Source organism: Aquarana catesbeiana, linkage group LG12 (genome assembly GCF_042186555.1).
Source record: "Aquarana catesbeiana isolate 2022-GZ linkage group LG12, ASM4218655v1, whole genome shotgun sequence".
Taxonomy (NCBI): domain Eukaryota; kingdom Metazoa; phylum Chordata; class Amphibia; order Anura; family Ranidae; genus Aquarana; species Aquarana catesbeiana.
Genome location: NC_133335.1, coordinates 211,744,310 through 211,758,528, shown reverse-complemented (window position 1 = coordinate 211,758,528; position 14,219 = coordinate 211,744,310). Strand labels below are relative to the sequence as shown.

The window sequence follows — 14,219 nt, the reverse complement described above, 5'->3', positions numbered from 1 at the left end:
TTCCTGATAGTGGGGGCGGAGCTACAGGACACTGTGCAGACACACAGTGTGCCTTTATTTCATAGTCTATTCAGCCTGAGAAGATGCAGGCTGTGGGAGGGGGTGTGTGTCAAACTATGATTGGTTGGGGGGGGGGGGTGGCTGAACAAAATACCCAATACAGTCATGCTGTGTGTTTGCACAGTGTCCTGTACCTCTGAAAGGCAAGCCAAAGGGTGAAAACTATGCTAACACAGATTAGCTTCTGTGCTTTGTGGTCAGTTTAGAACAAGGAAGACTTACTGGAAGGGTCAGAAAAGTACTTCAGAAGGAAGACCAAAAGAAAAACAATAGAGACTTAAAAAAAAAAAATACACATACTGTATGTAAATACACACATAGAAAAATATATATTTGGGTAACATATATATATTAAAGTGATATTAAAGTCTTGTTTTTTTTTTCCATAAAATATAACAAACCCATATTTCAATATCTAGGAGTTTGTTCCAGGCTCGTAAGTTGATAGCAAAAAAGTGGATCTCAACATACCCCCCAACAATGGCGGGATGGAAAATACAAATAAAAGAAAGTATAATTAAAGAAAAATATATTTTTTTACATAGAGGTTGTCAAGGGAAATTTGAGAGTATCTGGAAGAGGTGGGTGGACTTTTTTGACTCTGATGTGGATGGAGATATATAGATCATTGGGAAAAGATACGGAGAGGAAGGATTGGGTTAGGTACCCATAAAATTACTCTGATATTATTACTTATATTATTAGGGGGGGAGGAGAGGAAAAGTGAAATGTGTTACCGTTTTTGCTTTTATGATAGATTCATATAATATATAATGATCATTTTCATGTACTTGGGGTGTGTATGGGTATTGTGTTGTTCAATTTTTCATTGTAAAATAACAATAAAGAAAATATATTAATAAAATAAAATTAATTTATTAATAAAATCAATAAAATATATTATAAAGATATTTGATCAAAGAAAAAAACAAACATGTTATACTTACCTGCTCTGTGAAATGGTTCTGCACAGAGCAGCCCATATCCTTCTTTCTTGGGTCCACCGCCGGCGCTCCTGGCCCCTCCCTCCTGCCAAGTGCCCTCACAGCATGCAGCTTGCTATGGGGGCACCCAAGCCGAGCCGCAGCTCTGCGTGTCCATTTAGACACGGATCTATGGCTTGGCCCCAGCCCCCTCTCTCTCCCCATTGGGTCATGGACTTTGACTGACAGCAGCGGGAGCTGTCTTAGCCAATGAGGAGGGAGAGTCCCGGACAGCTGAGACTCTCGTGCAACATAGCTGGATTAAAATGAGCTCAGGTAAGTATTTGGGGGGCTGAGAGGGGCTGCTGCACACAGAAGTTTTTTGCATTAAGAGAAAAACCTTATGACTTTAGAACCACTTTAAGTTCTGCATTAGAGTTCGGCTGGAGTTGAGCTTCTTAGGAAATACCTAGGAAAAAACTATAAAGGATATGGCCTTTAAATGCAGACCAATATATTATGCTACCAGGTGACTATGTAACTGGAAAACACATTTTTTCTGAGAAATTAGGTCTTAAAATATTTGTGAAGGCAGATCCCCCCCCCAAAGCCTGGCCCCTTTCTCCTCTGTACAGCCCAGTTATAACTGCAAACAGACGCCTATTCACTCTCTTCTGATTTGCCTCCCAATTTTTTTCTTTCCATAGAAAACCTTGGAGCTAACGATGTGTCATCTGTAACTCGGCTCCAAGCTGCAGACTGCTATTCAAAGCCAGCGGGCACACTCTGAATATTCCCTGCTAAACGCAAACTGGACTGAGTCAAAATCCATGTTTTGTTGATTGAACACTCTGGGGATTTGTCATACCATGGATTACAGATTTGCACGGTAGGTTCAAATTTTAATGCTTGCTTGTAAATCAGAATGGTTGCACTTGGTATTTAAAAGACTGCTGGCATCTTCCGTGCAGAGATTTAGAGAAAAACAAGTTGCTGAAATGATGCCGTTTTTTAAAATATATATTAAAGAATACGATTGCATAAAAAAAAAAAAAAAAAAATAGATATATTTTTAAAACCTGTCGTTTATTGTTATGTTTCTAGGCATGACTGCTTTATTTTTTTAACATTTGGTAACGCAATGATTTCAGCATATATAAATTTCAGATATATTTTTACTTAATCAAAGATTATTATCATCTTTTTCAGTTTTTACTGCATAAATGTTAACAGCGTGTGAATTTTTTTTTTCTGTAGTTTATATGTTGCATTGCTATATTACTTTTCCTAAGTAGTTTATTAAATGTTATCATTATATACAAGTGAAGTGACAATAATAATTACTTTAGATGTTATGTATATATAAAATGTGTAAAGCACTGCGTAAATTGACGGCGCTATATTAAGTACCTGTAATAATAATAATATAATTACATGACTCATGGCTGCAAGAAAAATAAGTAGTAGTCGGCTAAGAGGGGATGAATCACAAAGCTAACATTTTATGCTATAATACTACTTTCAGCTTAATATGTGTGTGTGAAAATACTGGTTATTCATGTCTATCTATCTATCTATCTATCTATCTATCTATCTATCTATCTATCTATCTATCTATCTATCTATCTATCTATCTCTTATGTATCTCCATTCTTATATTAGATAACTAAAGTGACCTAAAATACCCAATTATAAAGGAGTGCTCTATATTTCCTATTTCTGTTATAACATATACAAATAAAATAATACATTTTAATTTTTTTTAATTTAACTTAACTTTTTCCAATCTTCATTTTATTTCTGTGGCCTGCAGCTGTTCTAAATATGTTGAATATTAGCAATATGATGAAGAAGAAATGATCTCTTTTACTTTTTAACTCCCAGGAATGCAACATACTGCTATCATAAATTTTAAGGCTAAATGAGAGAAAATGCTATTTAAATAGTTAATAATTGTAATAGTCTAAAATTTTAATAGTCTATCAGCTCCACTATACCAGAATGGAACTGTAATTTGAAGGTTTAACCCCTGGTGCACAGGATATGAAAAAATGCAATAAATCAACTTCATTATGACGATTATGGCCAAGACAGAAAGTGATGAGAAGTCCAAGGTATCACTAGAACAAATAGGTGACAATGAATCCTCCAATAGGGGCACCTGTTCTGGTGACTAAAATACCACTCTCTTTGTAGACATTTCTGATTACTTTGGGGTGGATTTACTAAAGGCAAATAGACTGTTGCTCCAGAACTTAGTAAATGAGCAAAAGCTCTGCTGACTTCCATCATCCAATCGTGTGCAAGCAAAAATACTGTTTTCCAAATGTTTGCTTGCACGTTATTGGGTATCCTTTGTACAGTGAAGATTTACCTCATTTACTAAGCTGTGGAGCAACTTTGCAAAGTGCGCAGTCTAGTTGCCTTTAGTAAATCAACCCCTTTATGTTTTGTCTCTGGGACAGCAAATGAAGGGAAATCTCCCCAAAGGAACACAGGCAGCAAAAAAATGAACTAATTGGGATTTTATCCCTATTATCCCTATCTATCCAGACATATTTCAGTAAACATTTTTCAAACTATTTTTACAGAAGCCCATTAGAGCGCTTAGGGCCTTATAGATGAATCTATGAATTTGTCCTCCCAAGGAACTTTTATGTTTTATGCCCAGATATATCAATCAGCGTTTAGCTGTGGTTTCTGCAGTCCATATATGAGCATGAAGCAAGGATCCTGATTGGTTGCTATGAGCAAGAATGTTTTGTAAGAACATCTTCATTATTTATCATGTTTGTGCAGCTGTTAAAGAAGAAATCTGGGCAAAAACTTTTTCTCCTATGCAGTAGGGCTAGGCCTGCACTGCATGGGTAAACATGCCTATACTTACCTGCTCTGTGCAATTGTTTTGTACAGAGCAGCACCAATCCTCCTCTTCTGGGGTCCCCCGTTGGGCTCCAGGCCCCCCCTCTTCACGGGGTGCCCCCATGGAAAGCTGCTTTTTTTCTGGGGGCACCCTTACGGGCTCGCTCCCAAGTCCTGCTGCTGCATGTATTGATACAGACAGCGGGACTCAGCCCCGCCCCCAGCTCCTGTGTCACAGCTTTTGATTGACAGCAGCTGGATCAGATCAGGCTCTGGTAAGAAAAAGAGAGGACCTGGGGGGGAGCTGCAGCAGCACAGAAGGTTTTTCACCTTAATGCACCTTAAAGGCTTTACAACCACTTTAACTGCTCGTTTTTGTCTAGGGGATTTCAAAGCGGAGATATACTTACCTAATGCACCGATCCTCTGAGCGCAAGACTGGTACCCGCTGCTCCTACTCCTCGCTCCGCACACTAGTGATCTTGTGAATACACTGTTCATGACGTCATTACACTCATAAACCGGCTCTAGACGTGAGGGTGGCAGGAATAGTCCATTGCTGGACATGGGGGGGGGGGTTCCCGGAGGATTAGGTAAGTATAGCCTGTTGGTGCTCCCCTAGACAAAACGAGCAGTTAACCCATGCAGTGCGTGCACAGCCCCACTGCATTGGTAGAAAAATACGTTTGATATAGTTTATCTTGGTCTCATCAGACCACAGGACATGGTTCCAGTAATCCATGTCCTTAGTCTGCTTGTCTTCAGCAAACTGTTTGCGAGCTTTCTTGTGCATCATCTTTAGAAGAGGCTTCTTTCTGGGATGACAGCCATATAGACCAATTTGATGCAATGTGCAGTGTATGGTCCAAAAGACAACCTCTGGATATGACGGTGAGCACGTGCATTCAACTTCTTTGATTGACCATGGTGAGGCCTGTTTTAAGTGGAACCTGTCCTGTTAAACTGCTGTATGGTCTTGGCCTCCGTGCTGCAGCTCAGTTTCAGGGTCTTGGCAATCTTCTTATAGCCTAGGCCATCTTTATGTAGAGCAACAATTCTTTTTTTCAGATCCTCGGAGAGTTCTTTGCCATGAGGTGCCATGTTGAACTTTCACTGACCAGTATGAGAGAGTGGGAGCGATGACACCAAATTTAACACACCTGCTCCCCATTCATACCTAAGATCTTGTAACACTAACGAGTCACATCCCACCAGGGAGACGAAATGGCTAATTGGGACCAATTTTGACATTTTCACTTAGGGGTGTACTCACTTTTGTTTACACATTAATGGCTGTGTTGAGTTATTTTGAGAGGACAGCAAATTTACACTGTTATACAAGCTGTACACTCACTACTTTACATGGTAACGACCCCAAATACACCTCCAAGACGACCACTGCCTTACTAAAGAAGCTGAGGGTAAAGGTGATGGACTGGCCAAGCATGTCTCCAGACCTAAACCCTATTGAGTATCTGTGGGGCATCCTCAAATGAAAGGTGGAAGAGCGTAAGGTCTCTAACATCCACCAGCTCTGTGATGTCGTCATAGAGGAGTGGAAGAGGACTCCAGTGGCAACCTGTGAAGCTCCGGTGAACTCCATGCCCAAGAGGGTTAAGGCAGTGCTTGAAAATAATGGTGGCCACACAAAATATCGACACTTTGGGCCCAATTTGGTCCTCACTACTTTACATTGTAGCAAAGTGTCATTTCTTCAGTGTTGTCACATGAAAAGATATAATAAAATATTTACAAAAATGTGAGGGTTGTACTCACTTTTGTGAGATACTGTATGTTTCTTCTACAAGCTGATGAAATGCCCTTCATTATCAGTTTTTAGTAGCAGAACTCCATTTTGATAGCTCCACCCCGAGGGGCTATTTTGTTAGAGTAGTCTCTGTCTGTCTTTTTATTTTTTTTTATCTAACCGTTACTATAAAAAAATACAGGGGTTGATTTAGCTTTTAGTTTTTTTTTTTTTTTGTCAAAGCTTAATTGAACAAACTGAAGTTAGAAGCTGATTGACTACAATGCAGAGCTGCACCAGATTTTGGACTCTCTAGTTTTAGTAAGTCAACCCCTTAGTATGTTGGGGCCACTTATCATGAATTAAAAGTTGGTTTATGCAAAGCAATTTTGATTACATTGAAGATAAACATTGCACATTTTTGGAGGGTATTAAATAGTAATATATTTAGTAAAGTAGTATAGTGGAAGCAATGTTTTCACAATACATATAACTTGCTTTCAATTATTCTCCAGAAGAATAATGACAACAGTTACTTTTAACCTAATTTTGCAGCTATTGCTTTGTTCTAACTACACATTTGTGAAGGTTAACAGTAGTCTCTTGAAAGCCAACATATATTTTGAAACAGTGGAGAGTCAAGTTTTCATTGCTATCTGTGTCCTCACTGGGGATATTCAATCCCTCAATGTGTCCTAGTGACCACGGCCATCATAATGGAAAGTGAAGGGAATTCTAAAAATGTAAAGTTGTTATCAGAACAGCGATAATTGTCTAGGAGAAGGGTTTCCTCTCATCTTGTGACTATGAGAGGAAATAAAGGTAAATCTGCCCACTTGGTATACAGAGTTAAGCTGTCCATAGATGACCCACCCCCCCCCCCCCCTTTTTTTTTTTTAATCAGTCAGCTAGCGGGCTGATCGAAAGAAAAACAACTGATTCCTCCATCCACACAAGTGAGGTAGGTAGAAGAAAACCTTCCCGCTGGGACATTGTATTCTGGCAGTGTGACTTTCCGCAGTCAAAATACACTCATCAGTGGTTGCAGTTAATTAGATGCAGCCGCACTTTGACAAAGGTTTTCCAACATTCCTGTTGAACTGGGGCGGCCATACATGGATCGTAATTTAGCAGGTCATTGGTGAACTGGCTGAATTTTGATCCATCTGTGGCCAGCTGTAATTTACAAAACTAAAAAAGGTTTTTAGCTTAGATATTAAAACAGAGGTTAAATCATTTGCCAGCCCCCTGCTCAAAGCCTCTACAAGCCAAAGGTACATAACAGTCAAAGGAGTCGGCAGTTCGACAGGTGAATATCTTCTTTATTGAAAACAATGTTGGGGTAAAATACCAGGAACAAAACAGTTGACGCGTTTCAGCCTGTGCAGGGCTTAGTCATAACATGAATAAGCCCTGCACAGGCTGAAATGCATCAGTTTTTTGTTCCTAGTATTTTAACCCAACATCGTTTTTAAACAAGAAGATTGGATTTTAACTTGTCAAGCTGCTAGTTCCTTTGGTTGTTGTGTACCTTTGGCTCAGATTTAAGTTATTTTGTTTTTTAGGTCTGCGTTTTAGTTTTTGCATTTTTTATATTTATCTATTTACTGCAAATGTGTATTCGCATTTTGTTTCTAAACACCTTTCATTTATTTATGCAGCTTTAGACAATTTGGACCCAATACCGAAGCTTTCTAAGAGATCGTTTAAGACTTTCCTGCAACAAAATGGTGGAGCAGCCAATTAAAGACATCTTGGGCCCTCCGAAGGCTTCAGATCCCATGATGATGGAGAAACGCAACGACTGTGTAATTATAACGGTTCCAAGAGTCAATGAAAACCAGCTAACTGCAGCGACGGGTGGAGCTGAGCTCTCTTGCTATCGCTGCACAATACCCTTTGGAGTGGTTATTCTTATAGTGGGAGTCGTTGTCACAGCCGTGGCTTATAGCTTCAACTCTCACGGATCAATAATCTCTGTTTTTGGGCTGGTCCTACTATCTTTTGGACTTCTCCTGGTCTGCTCGAGTGCTCTGTGCTGGAAAATTCGACAACGGAATAAAAGGGCAAAAAGGAGGGAGAGCCAGACAGCGCTGGTGGCAAATCAAAGGAGTTTATTTGCTTGAGAGTTGGAGGACAGCCAGAAACATTGGTGAGACTGAATCTGCTTTTAGTCATTTGGACCAGCTGGAGGGGGGTCTTGGAAACCTCCATCTTCTTGGGATTTTGCTCGTATGAGACAGAAGTGTTCAAGAGTGTAAAACGACTGAGGAGGCTTATAAAATGGAGAACATTGTCGTAATATTTGGTATGAGTGGGGTTCAACAGAATTCAGACAGTCAGTATTTTAGTTTTTATCCCATAAATTGTCCTTCCTGTGTAATATGTTCTTGCAGTAGATAGTGATAGTCAGCTACTTTGCCTAAGGCCGTTGTGCTCTGTATGTGGATGGAGGTTTTGGTTACATCATGGCATTAGATTTAGACCATGTGGACACCTTCCTCTTACCCTGAAATCAAAGTGTTGTAAATGAGGAAGAAAAAGGTTTCTCTTATGCTACTAAGTGAGTAAACTCATAGTACCCAAACAATGGGGAAATTAAATAAGGGGTGACCAGACATTTTAATGGCTTTCCTTTTAAGTAGCAAGCTCATGTACGAAAAACTGACATCTGACATTTTAAATTGTGAAGGATTTCAGAGTCCAAAATGTAGTGTGATTGGTTGTTAATCTAGTTATTGTGCCCCGATCTGCTATTTTAATGTGCATATACAGTCCACTATTCTAAACTCCTATTTAGTGCATGTGCATTGGTAACGTAAAGGATATCTGTGTCATTGCCTCTGCATGCTTTATCAAATGCCAAATGGGACTCTGTACATTACTTGAAAATTTCAGTGTGTTTTGTCCACTGTGGCCTCCAGCCTCCCTGCCTCTTTATACATCGTTCTTTGCTGCTGCTGATAGTTCCTAGAGGGGAATCTCAAGAAATGTAGGTAGCCCCTGGCCCTTCAGCCCCTAAACATTTTACCCCCCTTCATGACCAGGCCATTTTTTGCGATACGACACTTTAACTGACAATTGCGCGGTCATGCAACGCTGTACCCAAATTAAATTTGTATAATTTTCTTCACCCAAATAAAGCTTTCTTTTGGTGGTATTCAATCACCGCTAGGTTTTTTATTTTTTATGATATAAACGATCAATATTTTTTACTTTCTGCTATAAAAAATCCAATAAAAAAATAAAATGTTTTCATAAAGTTTGGCCAAAATGTATTCTGCTACTTGATTTTGATTTAAAAAAAAATCCCAATAAGTGTATATTGATTGGTTTGCATTATAGTGCCTACAAACTATGGTATATATACAGGAATTTGTATTTTTTTAATACCACTAATGGTGGCGATCCACGACTTATAACGGGACTGCGATAGTGCTGCGGGCAATCTGACGCTGGGTGAACTAGCTGTTACTTATATCACCAGTGACACTAAAGCTGTGTGCACATGATCAGACTTTCCGCCAACAAAACAGTGGATTTTTTTCCCAAGGATGTTGGCTCAAACTTGTCTTGCATACACACGGTCACACAAATGTTAGCCCAAAATTCCGAACGTGAGAACGCGGCGACGAGCCAAGAAAAAAGGAAGTTCAATAGCCAGTGCGGCTCTTCCTGCTTTATTCTGAGCATGTGTGAACTTTTGTGCGACGGACTTGTGCACATACGATTGGAATTTCCGACAACAGAGTGAAGTTGGCGGAAAATTTGAGAGCCTGCTCTCAAACATTTGTGGCTGGAAATTCCGACAGCAAATGTTCGATGGAGCAAACACACGGTCAGACTTTCCGACAGCAAGCTCACATCCAACATTTCCCTTCGGAAAGTCCGACCGTGTGTACGCGGCATATTACAGAGATTAGTAGTAATACTATACACTGTCACTGTACTAATGACAACAGCTGGGAAGGGGTTAACATCTAGGGCAGTTAAATATGTGCTTAACTATGTGTATAATGTGTGCTGCTTTTACTAAAAGATCTCTCAGTTTCTCAGCCCTGCTATGCAGGGTTGAGAAACTGACAGATTGCTCCCTATGTACAGAGCTCTGTGTTGTTTACCAACACAAGAGCTCTGGGTTGTGATTGCACACAGCCGATCAGCAGGTCCTGGCCATGAATCATTGGCTAGGACTTTCTGACACTCTTTCGCTGTGTGCAATCAAAGTGGGTGCCGGGAAATCTGACATAAGCAGCGACATGCGGGTACTTCGCTTTGCCTACAGCGGCTCCACATCTGCAGTACACTCCAATAGTGACCGGGAAAAGTTACTTTGCTACATAGCAAAGTGTAAACAAAGCTTGGAGGATGCAGGCCACAAAAAGAGAACACACACAAGCCAGTTTTATGAAATGTATAGCCCATCTCTAACATCCTGTTAGGGACAGAGGGGCACTAACTAACCAAAGCACCTGCATTGACTGTGCAGTTTTTGCTTATAAACTAAATAAGATAAAGCCAAGATCTCTTTTTAACTCTTAACGATATACATACAAGCAGGGGCGTTGCTAGGTCTAAAAAAGATTTGGGGCTAGAGCCCATAGCAGCGTAGTAAAGAAAGTCATACGCTTGGGTGGGCATACACATATATATACAGTAATATATGTGTATGCGTGTGTATATATCCCCAGAGAGCCCCCAACTTACATTAGGTTCCCCAGAGAGCCCCCAACTTACATCAGGTTCCCCAGAGAGCCCCCACTTACATCAGGGTCCCCAGAGAGCCCCCACTTACATCAGGGTCCCCAGAGAGCCCCCCACTTACATCAGGGTCCCCAGAGAGCCCCCCACTTACATCAGGTTCCCCAGAGAGCCCCCCACTTACATCAGGTTCCCCAGAGAGCCCCCCACTTACATCAGGGTCCACAGAGAGCCCCCCACTTACATCAGGGTCCCCAGAGAGCCTCCCCTCCCCTTGGGGACCCCTACAGAGACTCAGGGCTATAGACCCAAAAGCCACTCCCTAGCGACGCCACTGCATACAAGTAGTGATGAGCTCGGGTGTGTTCGCAGCATGTGTGAGAGCCCACCAAGTATGCGTCTACGGCCTGGACGTTCTGTGCACCGCAGTCACACGTACACACGCCCCATGTATTCATGCGGCTGTGAGCCAGGGAGTGCCCTGGTCACAAATGAACGGCCCATATAGGTAACAGCTTCTTGGTGGGCTCACATCTGTGGGTTTAGACCCTACTCCGAACATGCCCAAGCTCATCACTACATATGAGTAGCAGTTGAGGGAAGACAGATACGTTTTCCGCACAGATTTCAATCCAAATATTTGATAAGCAGATTGTCTTGATATTCCCAACATATTTAGGAAAAACTGAGGTCATCTTTCAACCACCTTCAATTAATATTCCAGAGACTGGATTAAAAAATATTTGTTTTTTTGATATGCATGCAAAAAATTGACAACAGAAGGTTCCTTCAACTTTAGAGTAAGGGAGGGTTATAACCCCTGTCAGACTCTTTCTTTTTACTTTTTGCCATCTGTGTCCCATTGGGGAGATTTCCCTTTGCTTCCGGTATCGTAGCCAAAACAGGAAGTGAGAGGAAATACGTTCAAGTTAAGGGAATCCCTTGAAGGTCCCTCAGGTCACCAGAACTGATGGCCCCATTGGAATTTCCTTTCTATTGCCTTTTTGGGGACAACCCAAAATTTGTGGTTTTCTTTTACTTTGAGGCTGGGTTCACACCTATGCGAATTGACACACTTCACACACACTGACCATACACCAACAGAATTTCATTTGAATGTTTTTTATGAAAATCCTGTGAAATTAGGGCATTCGATCTAACTATATTTTAGTTTAAAATTCATTCAAAGTTCATCAAGACCTGCTTCTTGAACAGAACTCCAGACATTAAATGAGTTTCTTTTGAGCCCAGCCCACGCACATTGCAATGGGGTTGATTTACTAAAATTGGAGAGTGCAAAATCTGGTGCAGCTCTGCATAGATACTAGTCAGCTTCTATGTTTTGAAAGATTAACTGAAAAACCTGAAGTTAGAAGCTGATTGGCTATCATGCACAGCTGCATAGGTGTGCACAGCCTATTGCATTAGGGTGGGCACCCCAAAGCTCAAACACACACACCTTTCTCTGCAGCCTCAGCTGAACAAGGCACTGAATGAATGGGGAGTGCTCTGTGCTGAGTGACTTCCTGTTCATTCACAAACTGAAGCATAGTAAAAAAAAACAGTTTACTATGCTTCCGTTATGAATGGACACAGTGAGCGAGTGTGTTTACTGTGTTCATTTAGAAAAGGAAGGGGCTGGTAAATTACATATTTACTAGCCCCTTTCCCCCCTCTCCATCCTGAAACATCCCTCACAGCAGCCAGGGGGAGAGGAGAATAAAGGAGAGGAGCCAGAAGCACTGTGTGTGTGGGGGGGGGGTTTAACAAGAGGGGGGGAAGCCCAGGCAGTAGGGGGAATTGTCATCGCACATAGGGGTTGATTTACTGAAACTGGAGAGTGCAAAATCTGGCACAGCTCTATATTGAAACCAATCAGCTTCCATTTTTTTTTGTCAAAGCTTAATTGAACAAGCCAAAGTTAGTAGCTGATTGGCTACCATGCAGAGCTCCACCAGATTTTGCACTCTCTGGTTTTAGTAAATCAACCCTTTAGTGATTAGGATGTGCCCAGGCACACCTGCCACACCCCCTGCGCACTCCTATGCACAGCTGCACCAGATTTTGTACTTCTCCAGGTTTAGTAAATCAACCCCAATACGTATTTTCTCTAACCAAAAGCACATTTATTGTCAGGATTTTGTTTGTTCAAAAAAAAAACTTTTCTATTCTGCTGCTTCAAATTTTCTCATCACTACAGTCAAAACTGATCGATCATCAGTTTGACCCTAATAACTATCAGAAAATGTTTTGAAAATGAAAAGTTTCCAACGAAATACTAATGTATGGCAAGCATTATAGAAACAACCGCTAGACAACAGCAAAAGGCAGAAATTACTTTTTCTAAAAGTGGAAAAATCCTTTATTCCAAGTGCTTTTTAAAACAGTAGGCAATGTTATGATAAACTGCATATGAATTTATGCTATAATAATAGCTGTACAGATAATATTTAGCACTAGGAGGGAATATTAGATTAACCTGATGTATAATTTCTTAAAAGGAAATGTGATTATTGTTCATTTGCACAAATAAAATGATGCTAGTAATAGAGAATATATATAGAGCAATGATGATGCAAAATAGTAGAACAACATAGACAAATAATGTAGCAAAAGAATAGGATCACTTCAAGTGGTTGTAAACGGTCACATTGTAAAACAACACATTCACTATAAAATAGAGATGAAATACAAAACATTTTTGTACAGATATAAAAATAAATTGTTTTGCCTTTAGTTATACTTTAAGAAGCTTTGTTGAAACCTTTAAAGTGTATGTAAACCTTATGGCCTGTTTCACACGGGCTTCGGCTTGTATAAGAGCGGTGTGAGCAGCAAGCTTTTACAAAGCATTTGCAGAACTTTCAGCAAACTTTGTTGTAGCTTTTAACCACTTGCCGACCACCGCACGCCAATATACGTTGGCACAATGGCAGCGGTGGGCAAAATGGGCGTACCTGTACGTCCCCTTTATTTTGCGGGGCTAGCGGGCGTGCGCATGCCGAGTACAGCGTGACCATGCCCGCGGGACCCGATGTCCGCTGGTGTCCTGCGATCGTGTCACGGAGCTTCAGAACGGGGAGATGCCTATGTAAACAAGGCATTTCCCCGTTCTGCCTAGTGACATGACAGAGATCACTGCTCCCTGTGATCGGGAGCGGTGATCGCTGTCATGTCAGTGGTAGCCCCTCCCCCCACAGTTAGAATTACTCCCTAGGACACATTTAACCCCTTGATCGCCCCCTAGTGTTTAACCCCTTCCCTGGCAGTGGCATTTACACAGTAATCAGTGCATTTTTATAGCTCTGATCACTGTATAAATGACAATGGTCCCAAAATAGTGTCAAAAGTGTCTGATGTGTCCGCCATAATGTCGCAGTCATGATAAAAAAAATCGCAGATCGCCGCCATTACTAATTTAAAAAAAATAATAATAAAAATGCCATAAAATTATCCCCTATTTTGTAGACGCTATAACTTTTGCGCAAACCAATCAATATACGCTTGTTGCGATTTTTTTTTTTTTTTTTACCAAAAATTTGTATAAGAATACATATCGGCCTAAACTGAGGAAAAAATTTGTTTTTTTATATATTTTTGGGGGGTATTTATTATATCAAAAAGTAAAAAATATTGCTTTTTTTTTCAAAATTGTCGCTCTTTTTTTTTTTATAGCGCAAACAATAAAAAACGCAGAGGTCATCAAATACCACCAAAAGAAAGCTCTATTTGTGGGAAAATAGGATTTTTTTTCGGGTGTAACGTCGCACAACCGCACAATCAGTTAAAGTGACGCAGTGCCGAATCGCAAAATGTGCTCTGGTCAAAGAAGGGGTAAAATCTTCTGGGGCTGAAGCGGTTAAAGTACCATACAACTCCACTTTGTATATGTTGTACACCTATCCTAATGGGAGTGCTGATTGCCA

At 40.6% G+C, this 14,219-nt stretch overlaps 1 protein-coding gene across 3 annotated transcripts in view; it reads left to right on the top strand.

The window, feature by feature from the left end:
* TMEM100 (transmembrane protein 100) overlaps nt 1–13,821 on the top strand; it is a 101,790-nt gene extending 87,969 nt beyond the window's left edge. For all 3 annotated transcript variants that reach the window (XM_073606639.1, XM_073606637.1, XM_073606638.1), the window contains exons 2-3: nt 1,691–1,872; nt 7,254–13,821. In XM_073606639.1, coding sequence (XP_073462740.1) covers nt 7,320–7,718 — 399 coding nt within the window. In that variant the 5' untranslated portion in view covers nt 1,691–1,872; nt 7,254–7,319 and the 3' untranslated portion in view covers nt 7,719–13,821. The remainder of the gene's footprint in view (nt 1–1,690; nt 1,873–7,253) is intronic.
* Nucleotides 13,822–14,219: the final 398 nt, after the last annotated feature.